This window comes from Chiloscyllium plagiosum, unplaced genomic scaffold (genome assembly GCF_037043375.1).
Source record: "Chiloscyllium plagiosum isolate Xiang-an unplaced genomic scaffold, Cpla_swu_hap1 HiC_scaffold_26, whole genome shotgun sequence".
Classification (NCBI taxonomy): domain Eukaryota; kingdom Metazoa; phylum Chordata; class Chondrichthyes; order Orectolobiformes; family Hemiscylliidae; genus Chiloscyllium; species Chiloscyllium plagiosum.
The window spans coordinates 51512-76914 of record NW_028270164.1 but is presented as its reverse complement, the minus strand read 5'-3'; the positions used below and the strand labels follow the sequence as shown (position 1 = coordinate 76914).

General features: G+C 49.7%; 1 protein-coding gene across 1 annotated transcript in view; it reads right to left on the bottom strand.

Annotated features, from left to right (window-relative positions):
* Positions 1-4330, bottom strand: part of strip1 (striatin interacting protein 1) — a 215805-nt gene extending 211475 nt beyond the window's left edge. The window contains exon 1 of the mRNA XM_087973399.1: positions 4138-4330. Coding sequence (XP_087829525.1) covers positions 4138-4323 — 186 coding nt within the window. The 5' untranslated portion in view covers positions 4324-4330. The remainder of the gene's footprint in view (positions 1-4137) is intronic.
* Positions 4331-25403: the final 21073 nt, after the last annotated feature.

Here is a 25403-nt window from a genome sequence, read left to right as displayed (position 1 = left end):
CCCCAGACGCCACTCCTCCCCCTCCCCCCCGCCCCCAGACGCCACTCCTCCCCCTCCCCCCCGCCCCCAGACGCCACTCCTCCCCCTCCCCCCTCCCCCAGACGCCACTCCTCCCCCTCCCCCCCTCCCCCAGACGCCACTCCTCCCCCTCCCCCCCTCCCCCAGACGCCACTCCTCCCCCTCCCCCCCTCCCCCAGACGCCACTCCTCCCCCTTCCCCCCAGACGCCACTCCTCCCCCTCCCCCCCTTCCCCAGACGCCACTCCTCCCCCTCCCCCCTCCCCCAGACGCCACTCCTCCCCCTCCCCCCCCGACGCCACTCCTCCCCCTCCCCGAGACGCCACTCCTCCCCCTCACCGAGACGCCACTCCGCCCCCTCCCCGAGACGCCACTCCGCCCCCTCCCCGAGACGCCACTCCGCCCCCTCCCCGAGACGCCACTCCGCCCGCTCCCCGAGACGCCACTCCGCCCTCCCCCAGACGCCACTCCGCCCCCTCCCCGAGATGCCACTCCCCCCTCCCCCAGACGCCACTCCTCCCCCTCACCCCCTCCCCCAGACGCCACTCCTCCCCCTCCCCCCCCAGACGCCACTCCACCCCCTCCCCCAGACGTCGCTCCTCCCCCTCCCCCCTCCCCCAGACGCCGCTCCTCCCCCTCCCCCAGACGCCGCTCCTCCCCCTCCCCCAGACGCCGCTCCTCCCCCTCCCCCAGACGCCGCTCCTCCCCCTCCCCCAGACGCCGCTCCTCCCCCTCCCCCACCCCTAGACGCCGCTCCTCCCCCGCCCCCACCCCTAGACGCCGCTCCTCCCCCTCCCCCACCCCTAGACGCCGCTCCTCCCCCTCCCCCCTCCCCCAGACGCCGCTCCTCCCCCTCCCCCCTCCCCCAGACGCCGCTCCTCCCCCTCCCCCCTCCCCCAGACGCCACTCCTCCCCCTCCCCCCTCCCCCAGACGCCACTCCTCCCCCTCCCCCACCCCCCAGAGGCCACTCCTCCCCCTCCCCCAGACGCCACTCCTCCCCCTCCCCCCTCCCCCAGACGCCACTCCTCCCCCTCCCCCACCCCTAGACGCCACTCCTCCCCCTCCCCTCTCCCCCAGACGCCACTCCTCGCCCTCCCCCCTCCCCCAGACGCCACTCCTCCCCCTCCCCCCCGCCCCCAGACGCCACTCCTCCCCCTCCCCCCTCCCCCAGACGCCACTCCTCCCCCTCCCCTCTCCCCCAGACGCCACTCCTCGCCCTCCCCCCTCCCCCAGACGCCACTCCTCCCCCTCCCCCCCGCCCCCAGACGCCACTCCTCCCCCTCCCCCCCGCCCCCAGACGCCACTCCTCCCCCTCCCCCCCGCCCCCAGGCGCCACTCCTCCCCCTCCCCCCTCCCCCAGACGCCACTCCTCCCCCTCCCCCCCGCCCCCAGAGGCCACTCCTCCCCCTCCGCCCCCTCCCCGAGACGCCACTCCGCCCCCTCCCCGAGACGCCACTCCGCCCCCTCCCCGAGACGCCGCTCCGCCCCCTCCCCGAGACGCCACTCCGCCCCCTCCCCGAGACGCCACTCCGCCCCCTCCCCGAGACGCCACTCCGCCCCCTCCCCGAGACGCCACTCCGCCCCCTCCCCGAGACGCCACTCCGCCCCCTCCCCGAGACGCCACTCCGCCCCCTCCCCCAGACGCCACTCCTCCCCCTCCCCCAGACGCCACTCCTCCCCCTCCCCCAGACGCCACTCCTCCCCCTCCCCCAGACGCCACTCCTCCCCCTCCCCCAGACGCCACTCCTCCCCCTCACCCCCTCCCCCAGACGCCACTCCTCCCCCTCCCCCCCCCAGACGCCACTCCACCCCCTCCCCCCAGACGCCACTCCACCCCCTCCCCCAGACGCCACTCCTCCCCCTCCCACCCTCCCCCAGACGCCACTCCTCCCCCTCCCACCCTCCCCCAGACGCCGCTCCCCCCCTCCACCCCTCCCCTAGACGCCGCTCCTCCCCCTCCCCCCTCCCCCAGACGCCGCTCCTCCCCCTCCCCCCTCCCCCAGACGCCGCTCCTCCCCCTCCCCCCTCCCCCAGACGCCGCTCCTCCCCCTCCCCCAGACGCCGCTCCTCCCCCTCTCCCCCAGACGCCGCTCCTCCCCCCTCTCCCCCAGACGCCGCTCCTCCCCCCCTCTCCCCCAGACGCCGCTCCTCCCCCCCTCTCCCCCAGACGCCGCTCCTCCCCCCCTCTCCCCCAGACGCCGCTCCTCCCCGCCTCTCCCCCAGACGCCGCTCCTCCCCCCCCCTCCCCCAGACGCCACTCCTCCCCCCCTCTCCCCCAGACGCCGCTCCTCCCCCCCAGACGCCACTCCTCCCCCCCTCTCCCCCAGACGCCACTCCTCCCCCTCTCCCCCAGACGCCACTCCTCCTCCTCTCCCCCAGACGCCACTCCTCCCCCTCCCCCACCCCTAGACGCCACCCCTCCCCCTCCCTCCTTACCCCAGACGCCACCCCTCCCCCCTTCCCCCAGACGCCACCCCTCCCCCCTTCCCCCAGACGCCACCCCTCCCCCCTTCCCCCAGACGCCACCCCTCCCCCCTTCCCCCAGACGCCACCCCTCCCTCCTTACCCCAGACGCCACCCCTCCCCCCTTACCCCAGACGCCACCCCTCCCCCCCTCCCACAGACGCCACCCCTCCCCCCCTCCCACAGATGCCACCCCTTCCCCCCTCCCACAGACGCCACCCCTTCCCCCCTCCCACAGACGCCACCCCTCCCCCCCTCCCACTGACGCCACCCCTCCCCCCCTCCCACAGACGCCACCCCTCCCCCTGAGGCCACTCCTCCCCCTCCCCCTGACGCCACTCCTCCCCCTCCCCCTGACGCCACCCCTCCCCCCCTCCCCCTGACGCCACCCCTCCCCCTGAGGCCACTCCTCCCCCTCCCCCTGACGCCACTCCTCCCCCTCCCCCTGACGCCACTCCTCCCCCCCTCCCCCTGACGCCACTCCTCACCCCTCCCCCAGACGCCACTCCTCCCCCCTCCCCCAGACGCCACTCCTCCCCCCTCCCCCAGACGCCACTCATCCCCCCTCCCCCAGACGCCACTCATCCCCCCTCCCCCAGACGCCACCCCTCCACCCCTCCCCCAGACGCCACCCCTCCACCAGGCGCCACGCCTCCCCCTCCCCCTCACGCCACCCCTCAACCCCCTCCCCCAGACGCCACCTCTCCACCCCTCCCCCAGGCGCCACTCCTCCCCCTCACGCCACCACTCCCCCCTCCCCCAGACGCCACCACTACCCTTCCACCCTCCTCCAGACGCCACTCCTCCCCCTCCCCCTCCCCCAGACGCCACTCCTCCCCTCCCCCTCCCCCAGACCCCACCCCTCCCCCTCCCCCAGACCCCACCCCTCCCCCTCCCCCAGACCCCACCCCTTCCCCTCCCCCAGACTCCACCTCACCCCCTCCCCCAGACTCCACCTCACCCCCTCCCCCAGACCCCACTCCTCCCCCTCCCCCCTCCCCCAGACCCCACCTCACCCCCTCCCCCAGACCCCACCTCACCCCCTCCCCCAGACCCCACTCCTCCCCCTCCCCCCCTCCCCCAGACCCCACCTCACCCCCTCCCCCAGACCCCACTCCTCCCCCTCCCCCCCTCCCCCAGACCCCACTCCTCCCCCTCACCCCCTCCCCCAGACCCCACTCCTCCCCCTCACCCCCTCCCCCAGACCCCACTCCTCCCCCTCACCCCCTCCCCCAGACCCCACTCCTCCCCCTCCCCCAGACGCCACTCCTCCCCCTCCCCCCCCTCCCCCAGACGCCACTCCTCCCCCTCCCCCCCCTCCCCCAGACGCCACTCCTCCCCCTCCCCCAGACGCCACTCCTCCCCCTCCCCCCCTCCCCCAGACGCCACTCCTCCCCCTCCCCCCCTCCCCCAGACGCCACTCCTCCCCCTCCCCCCCTCCCCCAGACGCCACTCCTCCCCCTCCCCCCCTCCCCCAGACGCCACTCCTCCCCCTCCCCCAGGCGCCACATCCCCTTCCTTTCCCCTCCCCTTAACACTGCCCCTCTCCTCTGTATCTCACCCACACAGCCTTCCAAACTGTAACCCCCCCAACCCCACGTACACACATACATCCCCCTGCCCCAATAACACCGACAGTCCCGGGCCCCCTCACACCTCCGAATCCTTCCGCTGGTTTCTGAAAAATTCGCGGCCTTTAGGTAACGCCTTTGGTTTGCCGAAGCTGTTGTTAGCGGGAATGCCGGTGACTGTCACGGGCCCTATTCCACATCCAGAACCCGCTTCAGCCCCGGACCCCAGTCCAGGCCCGCTCTCCGCCAGCACCGCGCCGCCCGACTCCATTATCACCTCTTCTGACCAAGAGGAGGAAATCACCTTCCCAACATGGCGGCAGCAAGGTCCGTCTGTCCTTCCCAACATGGCGGCAGCAAGGTCCGTCTGTCCTTCCCAACATGGCGGCAGCAAGGTCCGTCTGTCCTTCCCAACATGACGGCTCTATGGGCGCGTCTGTTTTTCCCGAAGTGGCAGCATCCAAGTCCTTGCCAACATGGCGCTTCTATGATGTGAAAGATAGGGAATTTGGGAGAAGGAGTAAGTCATTCAATGTTTTTAGTCTGCTCCATAGAGTTACCATAGTGCTAAAAGATATAAGACGTCTTCAACAGCGTTACTGTTATGTACCAGACCAGACCCGCTCAAAATATTTTTAAAATGTAGCAAAAGTGAGGACTGCAGATGCTGGAAACCAGAGTTTAGATAAGAGTGGTGCTGGAAAAGCACTGCAAGTCAGGCAGCCCGAAACGTTGATTTTCCTGCTCCTCGGATGCTGCCTGACCTGTTGTGCTTTTCCAGCACCACTCTGATCTAAATTTTAAGAATGTAGCCTAGACCCTGACGTTTTCTTATTTTAAAGATACATGTGAAGTGGGTCCTCCAGATGTGATGCAACTGGTCAAACCACTCAGTCTTAAGAAAAACACAATTTGTTTAAACAGTACAATTAAAATACAACTAAAACAAACAAGAATTTGAAATAACTTAATACATTACTTATCAACTATTCCACTATAGTAACATGCCATAAACATACCCCTTGGCAAGAAGGTGAATTCAGACACAGGTGCTTATGTGCAGTTTCCCAATCCAGGATGGAAGAACATCAAGAGAGATTTCAGAGAAAGTAACAGTTAGGAATCATCGCCTGAAGCTTGCAATCTTTCTGGGACCCAAACAACTTCTACTGCTACAATTAAACAAACTAGAAAACCCCATCTGGGAGAATCCATTGTTATAACTGTTTAAAAAATACATAAAGACTGTGAACCTGATCTATAAGGACTTTAGTAAGGCATTCAACAAGGTTCCTCATAGTAGACTGGTTAGCAAAGTTAGATCTCATGGAATACAGGGAGAACTAGCTATTTGGAATCAGAACTGGCTCAAAGGTAGAAGACAGAAGGTGGTGGTGCAGGATTGGTTTTCAGACTGTGACCTGTGAGGTCACAGGAGGCCTGTGACATGTGGTATGCCATAAAATTGGTGCTGGATCCACTGCTTTTCATCATTTATATAAATGATTTGGATGTCACTAGTGTCCCCACTGACTTCATCTGCAGGAAGTGCACTCAACTCCAGCTCCTCGGAAATCGTGTTAGGGAACTGGAGCTGGATAAACTTCGGATCATTCGAGAGGCAGGGGGGTACCAGATAAGAGTTACAGGGAGGTAGTCTCACCCCTGTGGGATATAAATGAATTAATGTTATTTCTGCAAGTATAAATTCTGATACAGAACAGGAATGAGAAAATACATATTCAGCAAAAAGAAAGGATATGTTAGCATGAGACGTGAATACAGAACAATGGTGGATATATGGGCAAACAGGAAAGCATCTGTTTCCCCCTTACACGGAGACACAGGAACAAACCCTAATCAAAGAGGTCAAAGTGGCCTCTGGATGGAAATAGATGCTGATAGAAGAAAAGATATGCCTAATCAATAATCTACAATAGACTGACGTCAAACACCCTTATGGGAGTCAGAGATAAGAGTTTGTCACGGACAAGACAGGATAAACAGAAGTTGTGGGATAAGTCTTAAGGAAATCTGTGACGTAAGCGAAGCAGGGAACAGACAATGGAATAAGGAAAACATATGGGAAAAACAGTATAAATTGTAACGGTTTTTTGGGATATACTGTGCATTTTGTCATTGCCTTACCTGGTAATTAGACAAAACACCCACCTATAGGTGTACAAATAAACGGCTGATTCAGATATTTGTCTCGGACTGAAATTATTAAAGTGAGTGAGCTTTTGTTTCTCACACCCCTGATACAGGAAAAAGGAGATGGGTTACAGTCAAGGAATGGAAAGGGAACAGACAGACAGTGTAGAGATACCCGGTGGCCATTCACCTCAATAATAAGTATTCAATTCTGGTTACTGTTGAGGATGACCTACCAGGGGAAAGCCATAGTGACCAGGTCTCTGGTGCAGGGTCTGGTTCTGTGGCTCAGTAGGGAATGGGGGAGAATTGAAAAGCGCTAGTGGTAGGACACTCATTAGATAGAGGAAAGGACAGGAGATTCTATAGTTGCTGTGGTAATTTCAGGATTATGGTCGAGAGTATGGTGCTGGAAAAGCATAGCAGGTCAGACAGCAACAGGTCAGAGTAGGTGCATTGACATTTTGGCAAGAGCTCTTCATCAGGAATGTGGTTTGTGAGCCAAGGGGGTAGAGAGATAAATAGGAGGGGGTGGGGCTGTGGGGAAGGTAGCTGAGAGTGCGGTAGGTAATGGTGATAGGTCAGGTTAAAATTTTTAAGGTTGGGGTGAAATGTATTGGTGAAGTTGATGAACTGCTGAACCTCCTCATGGGAGCACGAGGTGGCGCCAATGCAGTCATCAATGTAGCGGAGGAAGAGGTGGGGAGTGGTGCTGGTGTAACTATGGAAGATGGACTGTTCTATGTTGCCAACAAAGAGACAGGCATAGCTGGGGCCCATACGGGTGCCCATAGCTACCCCTTTGGTCTGGAGGAAGTGGGAGGATTCGAAGGAGAAATTTTTAAGGGTGAGGACCAGTTCAGCCAAACGAATGAGAGTGTCGGTGGAAGGATACTGTTGGGTATGTCGAGAGAGGAAGAAACGGAGGGCTTGGAGGCCCTGGTCATGGCGAATGGAGGTGTAGAGGGATTGGATGTCCATGGTGAAGATGAGGCGTTGGGGACTGGGGAAACGGAAGTCTTGGAGGATGTGGAGGGCGTGGGTGATGTCTCAAACATATGTGGGGAGTGCCTGAACTGGGGGATTAGGACAGTATCGAGGTAGGTGGAGATGAGTTCGGTGGGGCAGAAGCAGGCTGAGACAATGGGTCGGCTGGGGTGGTCAGGCTTGTGGATCTTGGGAAGGAGGTAGAATCGGACGGTGCGCAGTTCCCGGACTACGAGGTTGGAAGCTGTGGTGGGAGATCTCCTGAGGTGATGAGGTTCTGTATGGTCTGGGAGATGATGGTTTGGTGATGGAGGGGGTGGGGTTATGGTCAAGGGGGCGGTAGGAGGAGGTGTCTTCGAGTTGGCATCTGGCTTCAGTGGTGTAGCGGTCAGTGCGCCAGACTACCACTGCACTCCCTTTATCTGCTGGTTTGATGGTGAGGTTGGGATTGGAGTGGAGGGCAGCGCATTGTGAGGGTGAGAGGTTGGAGTGGGGGAGGGGGGTTGACAGGTTCAGGCGGTTAATGTCCCGGTGGCAGTTGGAAATGAAGAGGTCGAGGGCGGGTAATAGGCCAGCACGGGGTGTCCAGGTGGATGCAGTGTGTTGGAGACGAGTGAAGGGTGGGTGGGAGTCCTGATTGTGAAAGTAAGCTCGGAGGCGGAGGCGGCGGAAGAAGTGTTTGACGTCACAGTGTGTATTAAATTCATTGATGCGTGGATGGAGGGGAATAAAGGTAGGCCTTTGCTGAGGACTGATCATTCGTCCTCAGTGAGGGGAAGGTCTGGGGGGGATGGTGAAAACTCAGCAGGGCTGTGAGCTAGGACCGGGAGCTAGGACCTGGTGTAGGTGTGGAGCTGGGAGTGGGGTCGGAGCCTGTAACCGGAGTGGGTGTGATGGTGGGGGGAATGGGAGTGGAGTCATGAGCAGGGGTGGTGTTCCCCTCAGGGTTCTGGGAGGCGGGGATGGTGACAGTAGGATCTGTGCGGGGGCATGTCGGCAGAATGCAGGTGAGTGGCATTGGTCGGGGCGGAATTGGTGGTGAACACGGCAATAGAGGGGGCAGAAGTTGCTGAACGTGTGACATCAGCGATGAAGTGGGGTGCGGAAGTGGTGTCACGTGTGGTGATAGGTCAGAGAGGACAGTGGAACGGATAGGTAGGAAGGAAGATGGACAGGTAGGGCAGGTCATGAGGGTGGTGCAGAGTTGGAAGATTGGAACTGGGATCAGGTGCAGGGAGGGAAATGAGGAAACTAGTGAACGCATGGACTCTGGACTACATTTAGACCAACACAATTTGGATCTGAACGGAACAACCAGTACCTACTACAAATTCAAAGCCTCCAGAAATGGTTCTACTTCCGGATCCTCCACTTCACACTCGCAGCCATGCGCTGCCACCTAATCTCTCTGCAGTCAGCCCTGCCTCAGACTCTCTCAGACTCCACCAAGGACATGCAGGTCCTGAGCCTCTTCCATCACCACACCTTAACCACCTGACACCTGGAGGAAGAATGCCTCATCTTCTGCCTTAGGACCCTCCAACCACAGGGCATCAATGTAGACTTCATCAGTTTCCTTCTCTCCCTTTCCCCCACCTTATCCCTGTTTGAACCTTCCAACTCTGCACCACCTTCATGACCAGCCCTACCTGTCCATATTCCTTCCCACCTATCCGCACCACCCTCCTCTCCAATCTATCACCATTACCCCCACCTCTATCTACCTATCACACTCTCAGCTACCTTCCCCCAAGTCCCAACCGCCCTCTCATTTATCTCTCTACCCCCTCAGCTCACAAGCTTCTTTCCTGATGATGGGCTCTTGCCCGAAGTGTTGATTCTCCTGCTCCTTGGATACTGCCTGACCTGCTGTGCTTTTCCAGCACCACACTCTCAACTCTGATCTCCAGCATTTGCAGTCCTCACTTTCTCCTAATCTCAGGATTATGACCGGTGCCACATATTAGTGAGGTGAGGAACAGGGAGCGAGTGCAGCTAAACATGTGGCTACAGGGCTGATGCAGGAGGGAGGGCTTAAGATATGTAAATCTTTGTGGTACCTTCTCGGGAATGGGAGACCTGTACATGAAGGACAGGTTGCACTTAAACTGGAGGAGTATCAATGTTCTGGGTGGGAGATTTGCTACAGCACTTCAGGAGAGTTTAAACTAGTTTGGCAGGGGGCTGGGAACCATTGCTACAAATCAGAGGAGAGGGGAGTTGTTGAATAGGCAGATATTTACTGAATTTTCTGATTCAGTATGTGGATGTATCTACGAGAGAAGGTGCAAAACTTGACCTACTCTTGGGAAATAAGGCAGGGCAGGCGACTGAGGTGTCAGTGGGGGAGCACTTTGGGGCCAGCGACCATAATTCTATTCATTTAAAATAGTGATGGAAAAGGATGGACCAGATCTAAAAGTTGAAGTTCTAAATTGGAGAAAGGCCAATTTTGACGGTATTAGGCAAGAACTTTCAAAAGCTGATTGGAGGCAGATGTTCGCAGGTAAAAGGGACAGCTGGAAAATGGGAAGCCTTCAGAAATGAGATAACAAGAATCAAGAGAAAGTATATTCCTGTCAGAGTGAAAGGGAAGGCTGGTAGGTATAGGGAATGCTGGACCCTGAATGGGGGTGGGGGTGGAGAGAAAGTAGCATAGAGTACAATAGGTGAATGGGGGTGGGGATGGAAGTGATAGGTCAGAGAGGAGGGTGGAGGAAGGTAGCAAAGAGTACAATGGGTGAATGGGGTGGGGATGAAAGTGATAGGTTAGAGAGAAGGGTGGAGTGCATAGGTGGAAAAAAAGATAGACTGGTAGGACAGGTCATGGGGAGAGGTCAGTGCGCCAAACTACCACTGAATCCCCTTTATCCTCGGGTTTGATGGTGAGGTTGGGATTGGAGCAGAGGGAGTGGAGGGCTGCGCGTTGTAAGGGTGAGAGGTTGGAGTGGGAGAGGGCGGTAGCCAGGTTGAGGCGGTTAATGTCTCGGCGGCAGTTGGAAATGAAGAGATTGAGGGTAGGTGATAGGCCAGTGCGGGGTGTCCAGGTGAATGGAATGTGTTGGAGGTGGGCGGGAGTCTTGATTGTAAAAGTAAGCTCGGAGGCGGAGGCGGCGGAAGAAGTGTTCAATGTCACGGCGCTAGTCATTCTTTTATTCCTGATATACCTATAGAAAGCCTTAGGGTTTTCCTTCATCCTATCCGCCAATGACTTCTCATGTCCCCTCCTGGCTCTTCTTAGCTCTCTCTTTCAGTCTTTCCTAGCTAACCTGTAACTCTCAAGTGCCCTAACTGAGCCTTCACGTCTCATCCTAATGTAAACCTTCTCCTTCCTCTTGACAAGCGATTCAACTTCGTAAGTAAACCACGGCTCCCTTGCTCGACCACTTCCTCCCTGCCTTACAGGTACATATTTATTAAGGACCCACAGTAGCTGTTCCTTGAACAAGCTCCATATTTTAATTGTGCCCATCCCCTGCAGTTTCCTCCCCCATCCTATGCATCCTAAATCTTGCCTAATTGCATCATAGTTGCCTTTCCCCAAGCAGTAACTCTTGCCCTGCAGTATATACCTATACCTTTCCATCGCTAAAGTAAACTTAACCAAATTGTCATCACTGTCACCAAAGTACTCACTTACCTCCAAATCTAACACCTAGCCTAGTTCATTATCTAATAGCAAATCGCCCCTTGTTGGCCTGTCTACATGCTGTCTAGAGTGGTGCTGGAAAAGCACCACAGATGAGGCAGCATCCGAGGAGCAGGAAAATCGACGTTTCAGGCAAAAGCCCTTCATCAGGAAGGGCTTTTACGTGAAACATCGATTTTCCTGCTCCTTGAATGCTGCCTGGCCTGCTGTGCTTTTCCAGCACCACTCTAATCTAGACTCTGATTTCCAGCATCTGCAGTCCTCACTTTTGACCTATCTACATACTGTGTCAGAAAACTCTGCTGCATACATTCGACAAAAACTGACCCATGTGAAGTACTCAAACTATAGTATTTCCAGTCAATATTTGGAAAGTTAAAGGCCCCCATCACAACTACCTTATTACTCTCATCTTTGCTATCCTTTTCTCTACATCTCTGGAACTATTTGGAGGCGTACAGAAAACTTCCAACAGAGTGACCCCTCCTTTCCTGTTTCTAACCTCAGCCCATACGACCTCAGTAGATGGGTTCTCATCAAATGTCGTTTCTGCCACTCTAATCATGTCCTTGACTAACAATGCCATCCTCCCCCTCTTTTACCATCTTCCCTGTTCTTACTGAATCATGTAAATCCCAGAACCTGCAACAACCATTCCTGTCCGTGCTCTATCCATGGCCACAACATCAAAGTCCCAGGTACAAACCCATCCTGCAAGTTCACCCACCTTGTTCCAGATGCTCCTGGTGTTGAAGTAGACACACTTCAAACTAAATCTTGCCTGACGGTACACTCTTGCAAACTTGAAACCTTATTTTTGACCCTACTACTCTCAACCTCCTGGACACTGGAGTTACAATTTAGTTCCCATCCCCCTGCTGAACCCTCCCGAAGAGTATTACCAAACATCCCCCCCAGGATATTGGTAACCCTCTGGTTCAGGTGTAGACCATCCTGTTTGTAGAGATCCCACCTATCCCAGAATGAGCCCCAATTATTGAGGTATCCGAAACCCTCCCTCCAATATTGTGGACATAACAGAGATATGGCTTTCACAAGGGCAGGAATGGTTCCTGGATTTTCCAGGGTTTAAATCTTTTAAAAAGAACAGGGAGGTGGGTAAAAGAGAAGAGGGAGTAGCACTGATAATTCGAGAATGCATCAAGCTGCTGAAAAGGAGGTTGTTGAGGAGGGTTTGTCTACTGAGTCAGTATGGGTGGAAGTCAGTAACAGGAAAAGAGCAGTCACTTCATTGGGTGTTTTCTATGGACCCCCCAATAGCAGCCGAGAGATGGAAGAACAGATTGGTCAGCAGATCTTGGAAAGGTGCAAATGTAACAGAGTTGTTGTTATGAGTGACTTCAACTTCCCCAATACTGATTGGAACCTCCTTCTTGCAGATGGTCTGGATGGAGCTGATTTTGTCAGGTGTATCCAGGAGGGATTCCTGACTCAATGTGTAGATAGGCCGACTAGGAGGGAGCCATATTGGATTTGGTGCTAGGCAACATGCCAGGCCAGGTGTCAGATCTTACAGTGGGAGAGCATTTCGGTGACAGTGAGCACAACTGCCTCACTATTACCATCGCCACTGAGAGGGATAGGAACAGACATAACAAGAAGGTATTTAATTGGGGGGGTGGGGGGACAGGGGGAATTATACTGCTATTAGACAGGAGCTGTGGAGTATAAATTCAGAACAATTGTCCTATGAGAAATGCACAACAGAAATGTGGAGGGTATATAAGACACTTGTTGTGAGTCTTGGATATCTTTGTCCCACCACTGAGACAGGCAAAGAATGGTAAGGTGAAGGAGCCTTGGATGACAAGAACAGAGGAAGATGGAAACATACTTAAGTTTGAGGTAGCAAGTTCTGGCACAGCTTTAGAGGATTACAGGGGAGCTAGGAAAGAACTCAATAAAAGCACTGAGGAGAGTTAGGAGGGGGCATAAAAAAGCCTTGGCAGGAAAGATTAGGGAAAACCCAAAGGCGTTCTACACGTACTTGAGGAATAAGAGAATGATCAGAGAGAGGGTAGGGCCGATCAGGGATAGCAGAGAGAACCTGTGCCTGGAGTCTAAAGAGGTAGTGTAGGCCCTAAATTAGTTTTTTTGCTTCAGTATTCACGAGACAGAGGGACCTTGTTGATAGTGAGAACACTGTGAACCAGGTTAATAGGCTTGAACAGATTGATATTAAGAAAGTGGATGTGCTAGAAATTCTGGGAAGCATCAGACACTTAAGTCACCAGAGCTGGACCAGATATATCCATGATTACTACGGAAAGTGAGGAATGAGATTGCTGTGCTTTTGGCAATGATCTTTATATCCTCACTCTCCATGGGAGTAGTACCGGATGATTTGTGGGAGGTGCATGTTGTTCCTCTGTTCATGAAAGGGAATAGGGAAGTCCCAGGGAATTACAGAGCAGTCAGTCTTGCGTTTGTTATAAGCAAGGTATGGAAAAGATTCTGAGATAGGATTTATGACTATTTGGAAAACCATAGTTTGAATAAAGGCAGTCAGCATGGCTTTGTGAGGGGCAGGTCATGCCTCACAAGACTTGAGTTCTTTGTGGATGTGACAAGACAGATTGACAAAGGTCAAGCAATGGATGTGGTGTGTTATATGATTTCAGTAAGACATTTGATAAGGTTCCCCACAGTAGGCTCATTCAGAAAGTTAGGAGGTATGGGATACAGGGAAAGTTGGTTTGCTGGATACAGAATTGGCTGGCCGAAAGAAGTCAGCGAGTGGTAGTGGATGGAAAGTATTCTGCCTGGAGATCGGTGACCAGTGGTGTCCCACAGGGATCTGTTCTTGGGCCTCTTTCTTTGTATTTTTTATAAATGACTTAGATGAAGAAGTGGAATGGTGGATTAGTGAGTTTGCCAATGACACAAAGGTCAGTGGTGTTGTAGATAATGTTGAGGACTGTTGCAGGCTACAACAAAACATTGGCAAGATACAGAGCTGGGCTGAGAAGTGGCAGATAGAGTTCAACCTGGATAAATGCGAAGTGATGCATTTTTGAAGATCGAATTTCAATGTTGAATACAAATTGAAAGACAGGATTCTTGGCAGTGTGGAGAAACAGTGGGATCTTGGGGTTCACATGCATAGATCCCTCAAAGTTGCCACCTAAGTTGATAGGGTTGTTAAGAAGGCATATAGTGTTTTCATTAACAGGGGGATGTAGCTCTGTAAAACCTGGTTAGATCGCACTTGGAATTATGTGTCCAGTTCTGGAACCTCATTATAGGCAAGATGTAAATGCTTGAGAGGGTTCAAAGGAGATTTTCCAGATACTGCCTGAATTGGAGGGCTTCTCTTATGGAGAGAGAGGTTGAGTGAGCTAAGCTTTTTCACACTGGAGAGAAGAAGGAAGAGAAAGGTGACTTGATAAAGGTGTACAAGGTCATGAGAGGCATAGTTAGAGTAGATAGCCAGAGACTTATCCACAGGACAGAAATGACTGTCATGAAGGGTCATAATTTTAAGGTGATTGGAGGAAGGTATAGGAGAGATGTAAGAGGTAGGTTCTTTATGCAGAGAGTGGTAGGTGAGTGAAATGCACTGCCAGTGGTAATAGTGTTATGCGGTAAACCCCTCTGTTGATTAAACAAACACCCAGAAAAGCTCACCTTGCCTCATAATCTGTTAAAATAATTGACAGAGAACTCCCAAATTCCACTATTTAAAGAAAATAATATCAATTTATTTCTTAACTATAAAAATGAACATTAAACAGCAAGTATTCACAATGCTAAGCCACCCTTTCTTTTAACTGCTTATTATCTGCCTCCAACTCTGGAACAAGATACTGTTCCAATAAAAAAAACTTATTAAAATTACATCAACCTAATTTCAAAACCATACACTTGCTGTCATCTCCAGTGTCATTCTTCTTTCAGCTGAAGATCTCTCTTTGTTGTCTTTTCTCGTTTACTGCAAAGAGGTTTCATATGAAAAGGGTACTTTTGATGGAGAGTGTTTTTGAATGGCAGTCTTTCTCAATGATAGTTACTCTCTCAATAGCAGTTACTCTCTTGATGGCAGTTACTCTCTATCTCATTTTCAAACTCCCTGCCTTTTTATCCCTACAACTTCGGATCGTCTCATTGGTTCGATGTTGGCAAAACAATAAATTCAAAATCGATTGGGACGTAATTTAACTTGATTGGCTAAATTCAAATTGTTGTCATAACAGCAACAGACTCAGGTATCTTTTTCACCGCCAAATGTTATACGTTTTCAATTTTCCAATACACTCAGACTGCTAACTAGTCATATGATTGGTGCTTGTCAGCTCTCAGTGCAAAACAGCATTTACTCTCTCTTAAACGTACAGTACATGCCTTCAACTTAATAAACCTCTCCCCTTAAGAAAAAAATGAACCATCATAATAAAAAGATGGCTTCATTTTCTTTCTAATTCTTTACCCCACTACAATGAAATACATAGGAGATTCATCTAAGTTCATATTAATTTCTCCACACATCTATATAAAACATTGGTATCTGTTCAATCTTGTCTATACTTTATTCGTTAAGTCCATGATAACGCATCTGCTATCACATTTTTACAATCTGCAACACGTACAATTTGTAAATTAAAATTCTGTAACATAAAACTCCAATGAAGTAGTCACACATTCTTTCCAACATTGTAAGAGGATTGTGATCTGTGTACACAACTGTCTCTGACACATTATTGGTCACATAAACATTAAAATGTTCTAAGTCCAAAACCAAACTCAATTCCTTTTCAATGGTAGAGTATTTTCTCTGGTGGGTATTAAGTTTCTTTGACAAGTAGTCAATTGGCCGTTCAATTCAATATCATCTTCCTGTAGCCGTACAACTCCTATATAGCTAGCATTGATTGTAGCTTTGAAGGGTTTCAAAACATTTGGCGTAGCTAGAACTGATGTGGTGGTTAATACTGCTTTTAAATTGTCAAATGTCTTCTGGCATTGTTCTGTACACTGAAATTTTGTGTTCTTCTTCTGTTAGCTGCTGAAGTTGGGAACAAACTTTCAATAGAATCTGCTTGGTCCCAAAATTCGAAGCACCTCTTTCTTCGAGGTTGGTTGTGGAAATTCCTTGATGGCCTGTGCCTTGGTGTTCCTTGGGGTCAACCTTCCACGACCGATGTTATGTGCCAAGAATGTCACCTCTGCCTTTGTGAATTCTGTTTTCTTTAAGTTTATTACTAGTTTTGTTTCTCTTAATTGTTCAAAGAGCTCTGCCAATTGTACCATATGATCTTTCCATGACTCGCTAAATATCACTACATCATTCAGACAAACTGCACAGTTTGTTAACCCAGCCACAACTCTGTTCATGAATCTTTGGAGTGTGGCTGGTGCTTTCCTCATTCCAAAGGGCATCACTATGAATTGGTATAGCCCATTTGGGGTTACAAATGCAAAAACTTCTTTCGCTTTCTCTGATAAAAGTACCTGCTAATAACCATGCAGTAAGCCCAACTTTGCGATGTAAGTGGCTTGTCCAACTTTCTCTATACAGTCCTCCAATCTTGATATTGGGTATGAATCCAACTTTATTAAGGCATTGACCTTCCGATAGTCCACACAAAATCATTGAGTCCCATCAGATTTGGGAACCAACACGATCGGCAATCTCCGCTTCGATGATATCTTCATTGAGCATTGCATTCACTTCCTTCTGGACCTGTGCGACTTTGAAAGGTTTAAGCCTGTGGGGGTGTTGTTTTTCAGAACAGCATTCCCTACTTCCACCTCATGCACGATAGCATAAGTCATCCCCATTCTATTCCTCCATATATCCTCATTACTGCAACAAATCTTTCAACTGGATCCTTTGCTCCTGATAGATAGTTCACTAACCTATCCCACTCTTCAAGGACTTGCTCATTGTTTAACATATTTTGAAGTACATAAAGCTCCACAACATCTGGATTTGATTCCTCACTCCGCAGGGCACTAACTAACACCTGTTTCTCCAGTTCCATCTCTCTATTATAATAAGGTTTCAAAATATTCACATGACATACCCAATACAATTTTTTCCTATCTGGCATCTTTACCAGATAATTTACCTGACTCAATTTTTTCTCAATTTGATAGGGACCACTAAACCTGGCTTTGATGGGATCTCCTACCACTGATAACAATCCTAATACATCATCCCAAGAGGGATCTTGGGTGTAAAATGGTCACCCAAGTGGACAGTGTTGTTAAGAAAGCATATGGTGTTTTGGCTTTCATTAACAGGGGGATTGAGTTTAAGAGGCGTGAGATCTTGTTGCAGCTCTATAAAACTTTGGTTAGACCACGCTTGAAATACTGTGTCCAGTTCTGGTCGCCCTACTATAAGAAAGATGTGGATGCTTTGGAGAGGGTTCAGAGGAGGTTTACCAGGATGCTGCCTGGACTGGAGGGCTTATCTTATGAAGAGAGGTTGACTGAGCTCGGACTTTTTTCATTGGAGAAAAGGAGGAGGAGAGGGGACCTAATTGAGTATACAAGATAATGAAAGGTATAGATACAGTCAATAGCCAGAGACTATTTCCCAGAGCAGAAATGGCTAACATGAGGGGTCATAGTTTTAAGCTGGTTGGAGGAAAGTATAGAGGGGATGTTAGAGGCGGGTTCTTTATGCAGAGAGTTGTGAGAGCATGGAATGCGTTGCCAGCAGCAGTTGTGGAAGCAAGGTCATTGGGGACATTTAAGAGACTGCTGGACATGCATATGGTCACAGAAATTTGAGGGTTCTTACATGAGGATCAGTGGTCGGCACAACATCGTGGGCTGAAGGGCCTGTTCTGTGCTGTACTGTACTATGTTCTATAATGTCCAAATTTCGGAGTTTTTATCTATGCTGTGACCTTTTCAGGTGCTTTATACTTAACACACCTGCCTGATTTAATCTCTTGCTCATCTCCGATACATAATCCAAATATGAGACCTCCAACTTCGCTCCTGTCAATTTCATTTTAATTAATTTTGAAGGTCCTCTCACTTATGTCTGAATATTAACTTAAAGGGAGTAAACTGAGTAGATTCATTTGGGGTATCTTTAATGGTAAGCAATATGATATTGACCTTCAGGAATACATTCTGATTCCTTTTCTGAGTATTCATCAATAAATATATCTTTTATTGACTCGTTTTTCTGTTATAAGTCCATTTGCCTTGCAGGACTAAACACTTCTGCCTGACACTCTGCCTATTCAGGTTTTTCTTGCACCATTATATCAAACAGGGTGTCCATTAACTGAACCTCAACTCCCTCATCTTTCTCTTTAGTTTTTGCTTTGTGCTGTGACTTATGAGAGTGGGATCTACACAGTATGGAAAAAACCCAGGGTATTTTCCTTTTAACTCCTCAGTTCCCTAGTCTTCCTTTGGCTTTTTCACCACAAGAGGTGTCACTCCCATCTTGGATCCTGCTAAATTGTTCCCAAGAGCAAACTGAATTCCTGGAACTGACACTTTGCCAATCACTCCCACTGTAACTTCTCCAGTCTTGAGTTGACACTCCAACCTGATCTTACAGAAGGGAATTCTAAACCTCTGTCCATCTATCCCACAAATTACACTCTCTTGGGTAACAGGTCAGAGAGAGTGCAAATACATTCAACTCGTACAATTAGAGACTGGTTAGATGCTGTATCTCTCAAAATTATCATTTCTTTCCCTTCTCCCCCTGTTCTTTCTAAGTAAACTTTACCCACAGAAGCAAATCCTTTATAGAGATGAGGCACTAACTCCATACCCAGCCCCTACCTAGGCTGTGCACTCTCCTGCATGCAGCTCCTCGACAGTTCTTGGGGTTTCCTTTACTACCTTCACTAATGCCATTGGCTTGGCTTCTTTACCACATCTTTTCCCACAATGCCTTTCTTTAACGACCAGAACTGTGACTTTACGTGTCCCACTTTACCACAGTGGAAACACCTGAGGCCTTTCACCTCCTTTTCACCCTCTTGGGCTTCTTTTTTAACCTGTGGTTACAATTACCAGTGTGCTCTAATCTTTATTTTGTAGTATTGGATCTCCCCTTTTCCCAATTTCTATCCCTCAAAGGATGAAATCCTTGCTGGAAGCTACATTTTGCCTTCTGCACCAGTGCAGATCCATCTGCCATCTCTGCCACTCTTCTCATTTCTTGAACTTCTGTTCACCTACATTAATTCTTATCATCTCTGGAAGTGAGTTTTTAAACTCCTCCAGCAGAATAATCTCTCTTAGACCCTCACAGGTCTTATCTGTTGTTAAGGTCCACACCCATCTGTCAAAATTACTATGTTTAATTCGTTCAAATACAACATAAGTCTGACCTGGTTTCTTTATGTTTCTGAACCGCTGTCTATACTCTTCTGGTACCAATTCATAGCCGCTGAAATTAGCCTGTTGACATCTGCATAATCTCTTGACCCCTCATCTGACAATGCTGCAAACACTTGGACTTCACCAGTTTCTTCATTTCCCCTCCCCCCACCATACCCCAGTTCCAACCTTCCAGCTCAGCACTGTCCTCATGACCTGTCCTACCTGCCAATCTCCCTTCCCACCTAACCGCCCACCCTCCTCTCCGACCTATCACCTTCATCCCCACCCCCACTCACCTACTGTACTCTTTGCTACCTTCTCCCACCCTCCTCTCTGACCTATCATCTCCATCCCCACCCCATTCACTTATTGTACTCTTTGTTACCTTCTCCCCAGCCCCACCCCCACCCATTTATCTCTCCACCCTGGATGCTTCCTGCCTGTATTCATGATGAAGGGCTTTTGCCCGAAACGTCGATTTTCCTGCTCCTCGGATGCTACCTGACCTGCTGTTTTTTACCTGCACCACTCTGATCTAAACTCTGGTTTCCAGCATCTGCAGTCCTCACTTTTGCCTAGCTCTGCCTACCTTCAGTCTGAACAAACATTACCCACAAGCTCTCTGACCACTTTATCTCACTAGCCAATTTCTCAAATGAAATAAAAAAGATTTTGACACCTTTATCATCAAAATGTGGCAATATTTTAACGTTTGTATCTATCACTATCTTCTCTCTTCATTTCTATCCTATTAACTTGACTTTCCTAATTCGCAACTTCTGAATTTAAAATTCTCTCTCCCTTTCTCATTCTTCTCCGTCTCTCTCTCTCTCTCTTCTCTCTTTCTCTCACTCTCCCCTCTCTTTCTCCTTTTCGTCTTTCTCTTTTTCTCTCCTTTTCTTCTCTTGCTCTCTCTCTCTCTCTCTCCCTCTCTCTGTTCTCTCATGGCACTTCTTTCCCTTTCTTTATCTTCTAACTCCATTTTCCTCAACTGTAATCTAAGTTTTTCTAACTCTACTGCACTTGTCTGTTTCTCTGACACACCTAAGTGCTTGAGTAACTACTTTACAGTTTCAATTTTGCTTTTGTCCCTGGTTAGACCCAATTCTAACCTGTTTGCTAATTCTGAAAGTATGGCCTTCTTCTATCTTTCTAAATTTTCTTGGTATATTTGGGAATCATCTTCAAACCCCAGAACCTCTTTAGCAAGTTTGAGAGCATTTCTCACACTTCTAATTTAACCAACCACAAGCAACTGAAAGTAAACAAATTGTCTCATCTATGTTTTATTTAAAGATCTAGGACATGAAGCGGCAAGTGTTTAAATCTGCTGGGATCATTCATATCCCAAATCTGTTCAAATCTCAGACTGGATCTTTCTAAACCTGTCCAAATCATAAACCCGAGCCCCCAAACTGTTACAACACCGAAAAACAAATACCCAGAAAAGCTCACCTCACCTCATAAGCTGTTAAAATGAGTGACAGCGAAGTCCCAAATTCCACAATTTAATGAAAATAATATCAATTTATTCCTCAACACTGAAAGTGAACATTAAACAACAACTATTCACAGCGCTAAGCCGCCCTTTCTCTTAATTGCTTATTGTTAATGTAACAATATATGGTTCTGATAAAAACATTTATTAAAATTACATCAACTTAATTTCAAAATCATTCAGCGGCTGTCGTCTCCAGTGTCTTTCTCCTTTCAGCTGAAGATCTCTCTGGGTCATCTTCTGACTTTTACTGCAAAGATGTTCCACAAGAAAAAGGTATATTTGGTACAGAGTGTTTTTAAGTGGCAGTCTTTCTTGTTGGCAGTTACTCTCTCGATGGCAGTTACTGTCTGTCTGATTTTCAAACTGCCTGCCTTTTTATCCCCCCAACATTGGATTGTCTCACTGGTTCAATGTTGGCAAAACAATAAATTCAAAATCGATTGGGTTTTAGTATCCTAGGACATAATTTCAACTAGTAGAAAGTGAGGACAGTAGATGTTGGAGTGAGGAAGGAGATGCGGCTGTGGTAGTGAGTCTGCTTCAGGATGTGGCTGAAAAGCTTCAGGGCAGAGGAGATGACCTGGGGGGTGCAATGAGAGAGAGATTCACTAAGATCCTTGTAGAGAGGGGGCTGAAGAAGGACTTACGCCCAAAACATTGATTTTCCTGCTCCTTGGATGCTGCCTAACCTGCTGTGCTTTTCTAGCACCACAGCAGAACTGAATGCAGTATTCCAAAAGTGGCCTAACCAATGACCTTACAGCTGCAACATAACATCCCAACTCCTATACTCAATACACTGACTAATAATTGCAAGCATACCATCTTCTTCTTCACTATCCTATCAACTGCGACTCCACTCTCAAGGAAATATAAGTTAGCAGGTCTCTTTGTTTAGCAATACTCCCCAGGACCTTAACATTAAGTGTATAAGTGCTACCTTGATTTGACTTTCCAAAATGCAGTACCTCACATTTATCGAAATGAAAGTCCATCTGCCACTCCTTGGCCCATTGGCCCATTTGATCAAGATCCCATTGTGCTCTGAGGTAATCTTCTTGGCTGCTCACTACACCTCCAATTTTGGTGTCATCTGCAAACATACTAACCATGTCTCCTATGTTGACATCCAAATTATTTACATAAATTACTAAAAACATCAATTCTCAATCTATGGTAATGTTTTATCTGGAATCCTTTGTTTGTTGTCACCTGTCATTCTCTATTTGCATACCTTACAGAAACATATCAAACCTTTTAAGTCATCTTCCAGCATAATGCTCAATCCTAAACTTTACTCAATCCCTAATAAATGTTTGGGTAAAAACAATGACTGCAGATGCTGGAAACCAGATTCTAGATGAGTGGTTCTGGAAAAGCACAGCAGTTCAGGCAACATCCGAGGAGCAGTAAAATCGACGTTTCGGGCAAAGGCCCTTCATCAGGAATACAGGCAGAGTGCCTGAAGGGTGGAGAGATAAATGAGAGGAGGGTGGGGGTGGGGAGAAAGTAGCATAGAGTACAATAGATAAATGGAGGTGGGGATGAAGGTGATAGGTCAGGGAGGAGGGTGGGGGAAGGTAGCAAAAAGTACAATGGGTGGATGGGGGTGGGATGAAGGTGATAGGTCAGGGAGGAGGGTGGAGTGGATAGGTGGAAAAGAAGATAGGTAGGTAGGACAAGTCATGGGGACAGTGCTGAGCTGGAAGTTTGGAACTGGGGTGAGGTGGGGGAAGGGGAAATGAGGAAACTGTTGAAGTCCACATTGATGCCCTGGGGTTGAAGTGTTCTGAGGTGGAAGATGAGGCGTTCTTCCTCCAGGCATCGGGTGGTGAGGGAGCGGCGTTGAAAGAGGCCCAGGACCTCCATGTCCTCGGCAGAGTGGGAGTTGGGAGTTGAAATGTTGGGCCACAGGGCGATGTGGTTGATTGGTGCAGGTGTCCCAGAGATGTTCCCTAAAGCGCTCTGCTAGGAGGCGTCCAGTCTCCCCAGTGTAGAGGAGACTGCATCGGGAGCAACGGATACAATAAATGATATTGGTGGATGTGCAGGTTAAACTTTGATGGATGTGGAAGGCCCCTTTGTGGCCTTGAATGGAGGTGAGGAAGGAGCCGTGGGCGCAGGTTTTGCAATTCCTGCGGTGGCAGGGGAAGGTGCCAGGACGGGAGGGTTGGTTGTTGGGGGGCGTGGATCTGACCAGGTAGTCATGGAGGGAGCAGTCTTTGCGGAAGGCAGAAAGGGGTGGGGAGGGAAATATATCCCTGGTGGTGGGGTCCGTTTGGAGGTGGCGGAAATGTCGGCGGATGATTTGGTTTATGCAAAGGTTGGTAGGGTGGAAGGTGAGCACCAGGGGCGTTCTGTCCTTGTTACGATTGGAGGGGTGGGGTCTGAGGGCGGAGGTGCGGGATGTGGACGAGATGCGTTGGAGGGCATCTTTAACCACGTTTGTTTGGTCCTCTCATGCTGTGTTCTCCAGTCTATTGATTACTGAGGTTTACTATTGCTTTTGGAAATATGATGCTACTTTTTGTTTGCAACATTTGCTCTTCGTGAATGTACCATTGTTTTGTTTCTTGGTGGCGGAGTTGCACTTTAAATATGTTTATTCTATGAGAAGAATTATGGTTTTGCAAAATAGAAAATATAACCAGGAGATTTAGAATCTCCTCTGTTCAGGTGACTGACTCTGAGCAGACTGGCCACGGCCAGTGTACTGCGCACGAGTGAATAAAGGATGACTTGCTGTTGGGACACCAGCCTGTGTGCAGTTATTTCACCAACCTTTAACACTACGGTAGTCGTAGTCAATGTTTGGAAAATTAAAATCTCCTTTATTATTACAAACTTATGCTTTTAAAATCTGAGATCTCTCTATGTGCTTGTTCCTCAATTTTCCTCTGAATATTGGGGGGGCCTATAGTATAATCCCATCAAGGTGCTTATCCCTTGCTTATTTCTAATTTCAACTTATTTGCTTTCAAGGGATGATTTTTCAACAATATCCTCTAAAGACAGCAGTAATATATTCTTTAATCTAAAACACCACTCCCTCTACTCTCTTGCCTCCCTTTTTATTCTTCCTAGACTATCTAAAACCCAGCACAGTGAAATACCAGTGCTATCCATCCTTTAGCCAAGAATCTGTAACATCTATGACAGCCGAATCCCAAGTTCTCAAACATATCTAGAGTTCATCAACCTTACCCTTTGCATTGAAATAAATGCAATTTAATTCTTCAGGGTTACCTTGTTTTTCAGGCCTGTTTTTGTCTGTGTTTTCAAATTCACTTGCTCTTTTCAGATTTATAACTATCCTCATCTATTTTTCTATTTATAATGTTGCCAACATCCCTATCAAGCAGTTCAGTCTCCATTAATAGAACTAAGAAATCTCCCTGCAGGATATTGGACCCTTTCTGTTCAGATGAAACCCTTTCAGAACAAGTCTTTTCTGCTGCAGAAGAGATTCCAATGATTCAGGAACCTGAATCCCTGAACCTTACACCACCTCTTCAACCATTAATTTATCTCCTTTATTCTTTCCCTCATTTGAGCTTGGCACTGTTGGCAGGGGAGGGGGAGTGGGAGGCAGTGGAGAGGGGAGAAGAGCCCCTGTCCATCCGCTCTGTACCAGGGGGTGGAGGAAGAAGAGGCCCTACCTCCCCTGGAGTTGGGGGAAGAAGAGTCCCTGTCTCCCCGCAGTGGGTAGGTGTTCCTGTCCCCAGGGGCTCTAGGAGGAGGAGCAGTGCTCTAGGCAAGGGGCAGAGCTGACAAGTCGAGTTGGTCCTGACCTCCCTTTGGGTCCTCCATTTACAATGCAGGGATTCACCACCCACAAGGGGGCGCTCTCTGGTCAGGGACAAGGAGAGTCAGGGAGGAGTCAGGGATCTGTTGTCATGGAGGGATTAGGGATATGGTAGGATTAGGGGAGTAGGGAAGGGGATAGAGGTCAGGGGGGTTATGAAGGTTAGAGGTCAGGGAGAGGGTAGTCATTAGAATTTAGAAAAACATGAGGGATCTTATAGAAATGTGACTCTAGGGTTCAGGCTTAGGATTAGAGTTATGTTGGGATCAGGGTCAGTTCATAACATATATCAGCAGAATTAAGCCATTCAACCCATCCAGAATGCTCTGCCATTCAATCACGCTGATATGTTCTTCATCTCCACGGTTCCTGCCTTCTCCTTATAACCCTTTAACCCATTACCAATTAAAAATCTGTCTAACTCCTCCTTAAATTTCTTTACTCTCCCAGTATCCACTGCTCTTTGGGGTAGCAAGTTTCACAGATTCACAACCCTTTGGGAGAAGTAATTTCTTCTCAACTCTGTTTTAAATTTCCTACTTCTTATCCTATGACTAGGAGCTCTTGTCCTAGAATGCCCCACAAGATAAAGCATCCACTCCATGTCGATTTTAACCACACCTTTTATCATCGAACATAAAACAGCACAGCACAGTACAGGCCCTTTGGCCCTCGATGTTGTGCTGATCTTTTATCCTACTCTAAGATCAAACTAACCTACATACCCTTCATTTTACTATCACCCACGTGCCTATCTAAGAGTTGCTTAAATGTCCCTAATATATCTGACTTTACTACCACTGCTGGCAGTGCATTCCAACCCACTACTCTCTGTGTGAAGGATATACCTCTGACATCTCCCCTATATCTTCCTCTAATCACCTTAAAATAATGCCCCTTGTGATAGCCACTTCTGCCCTGAGGAAAAGT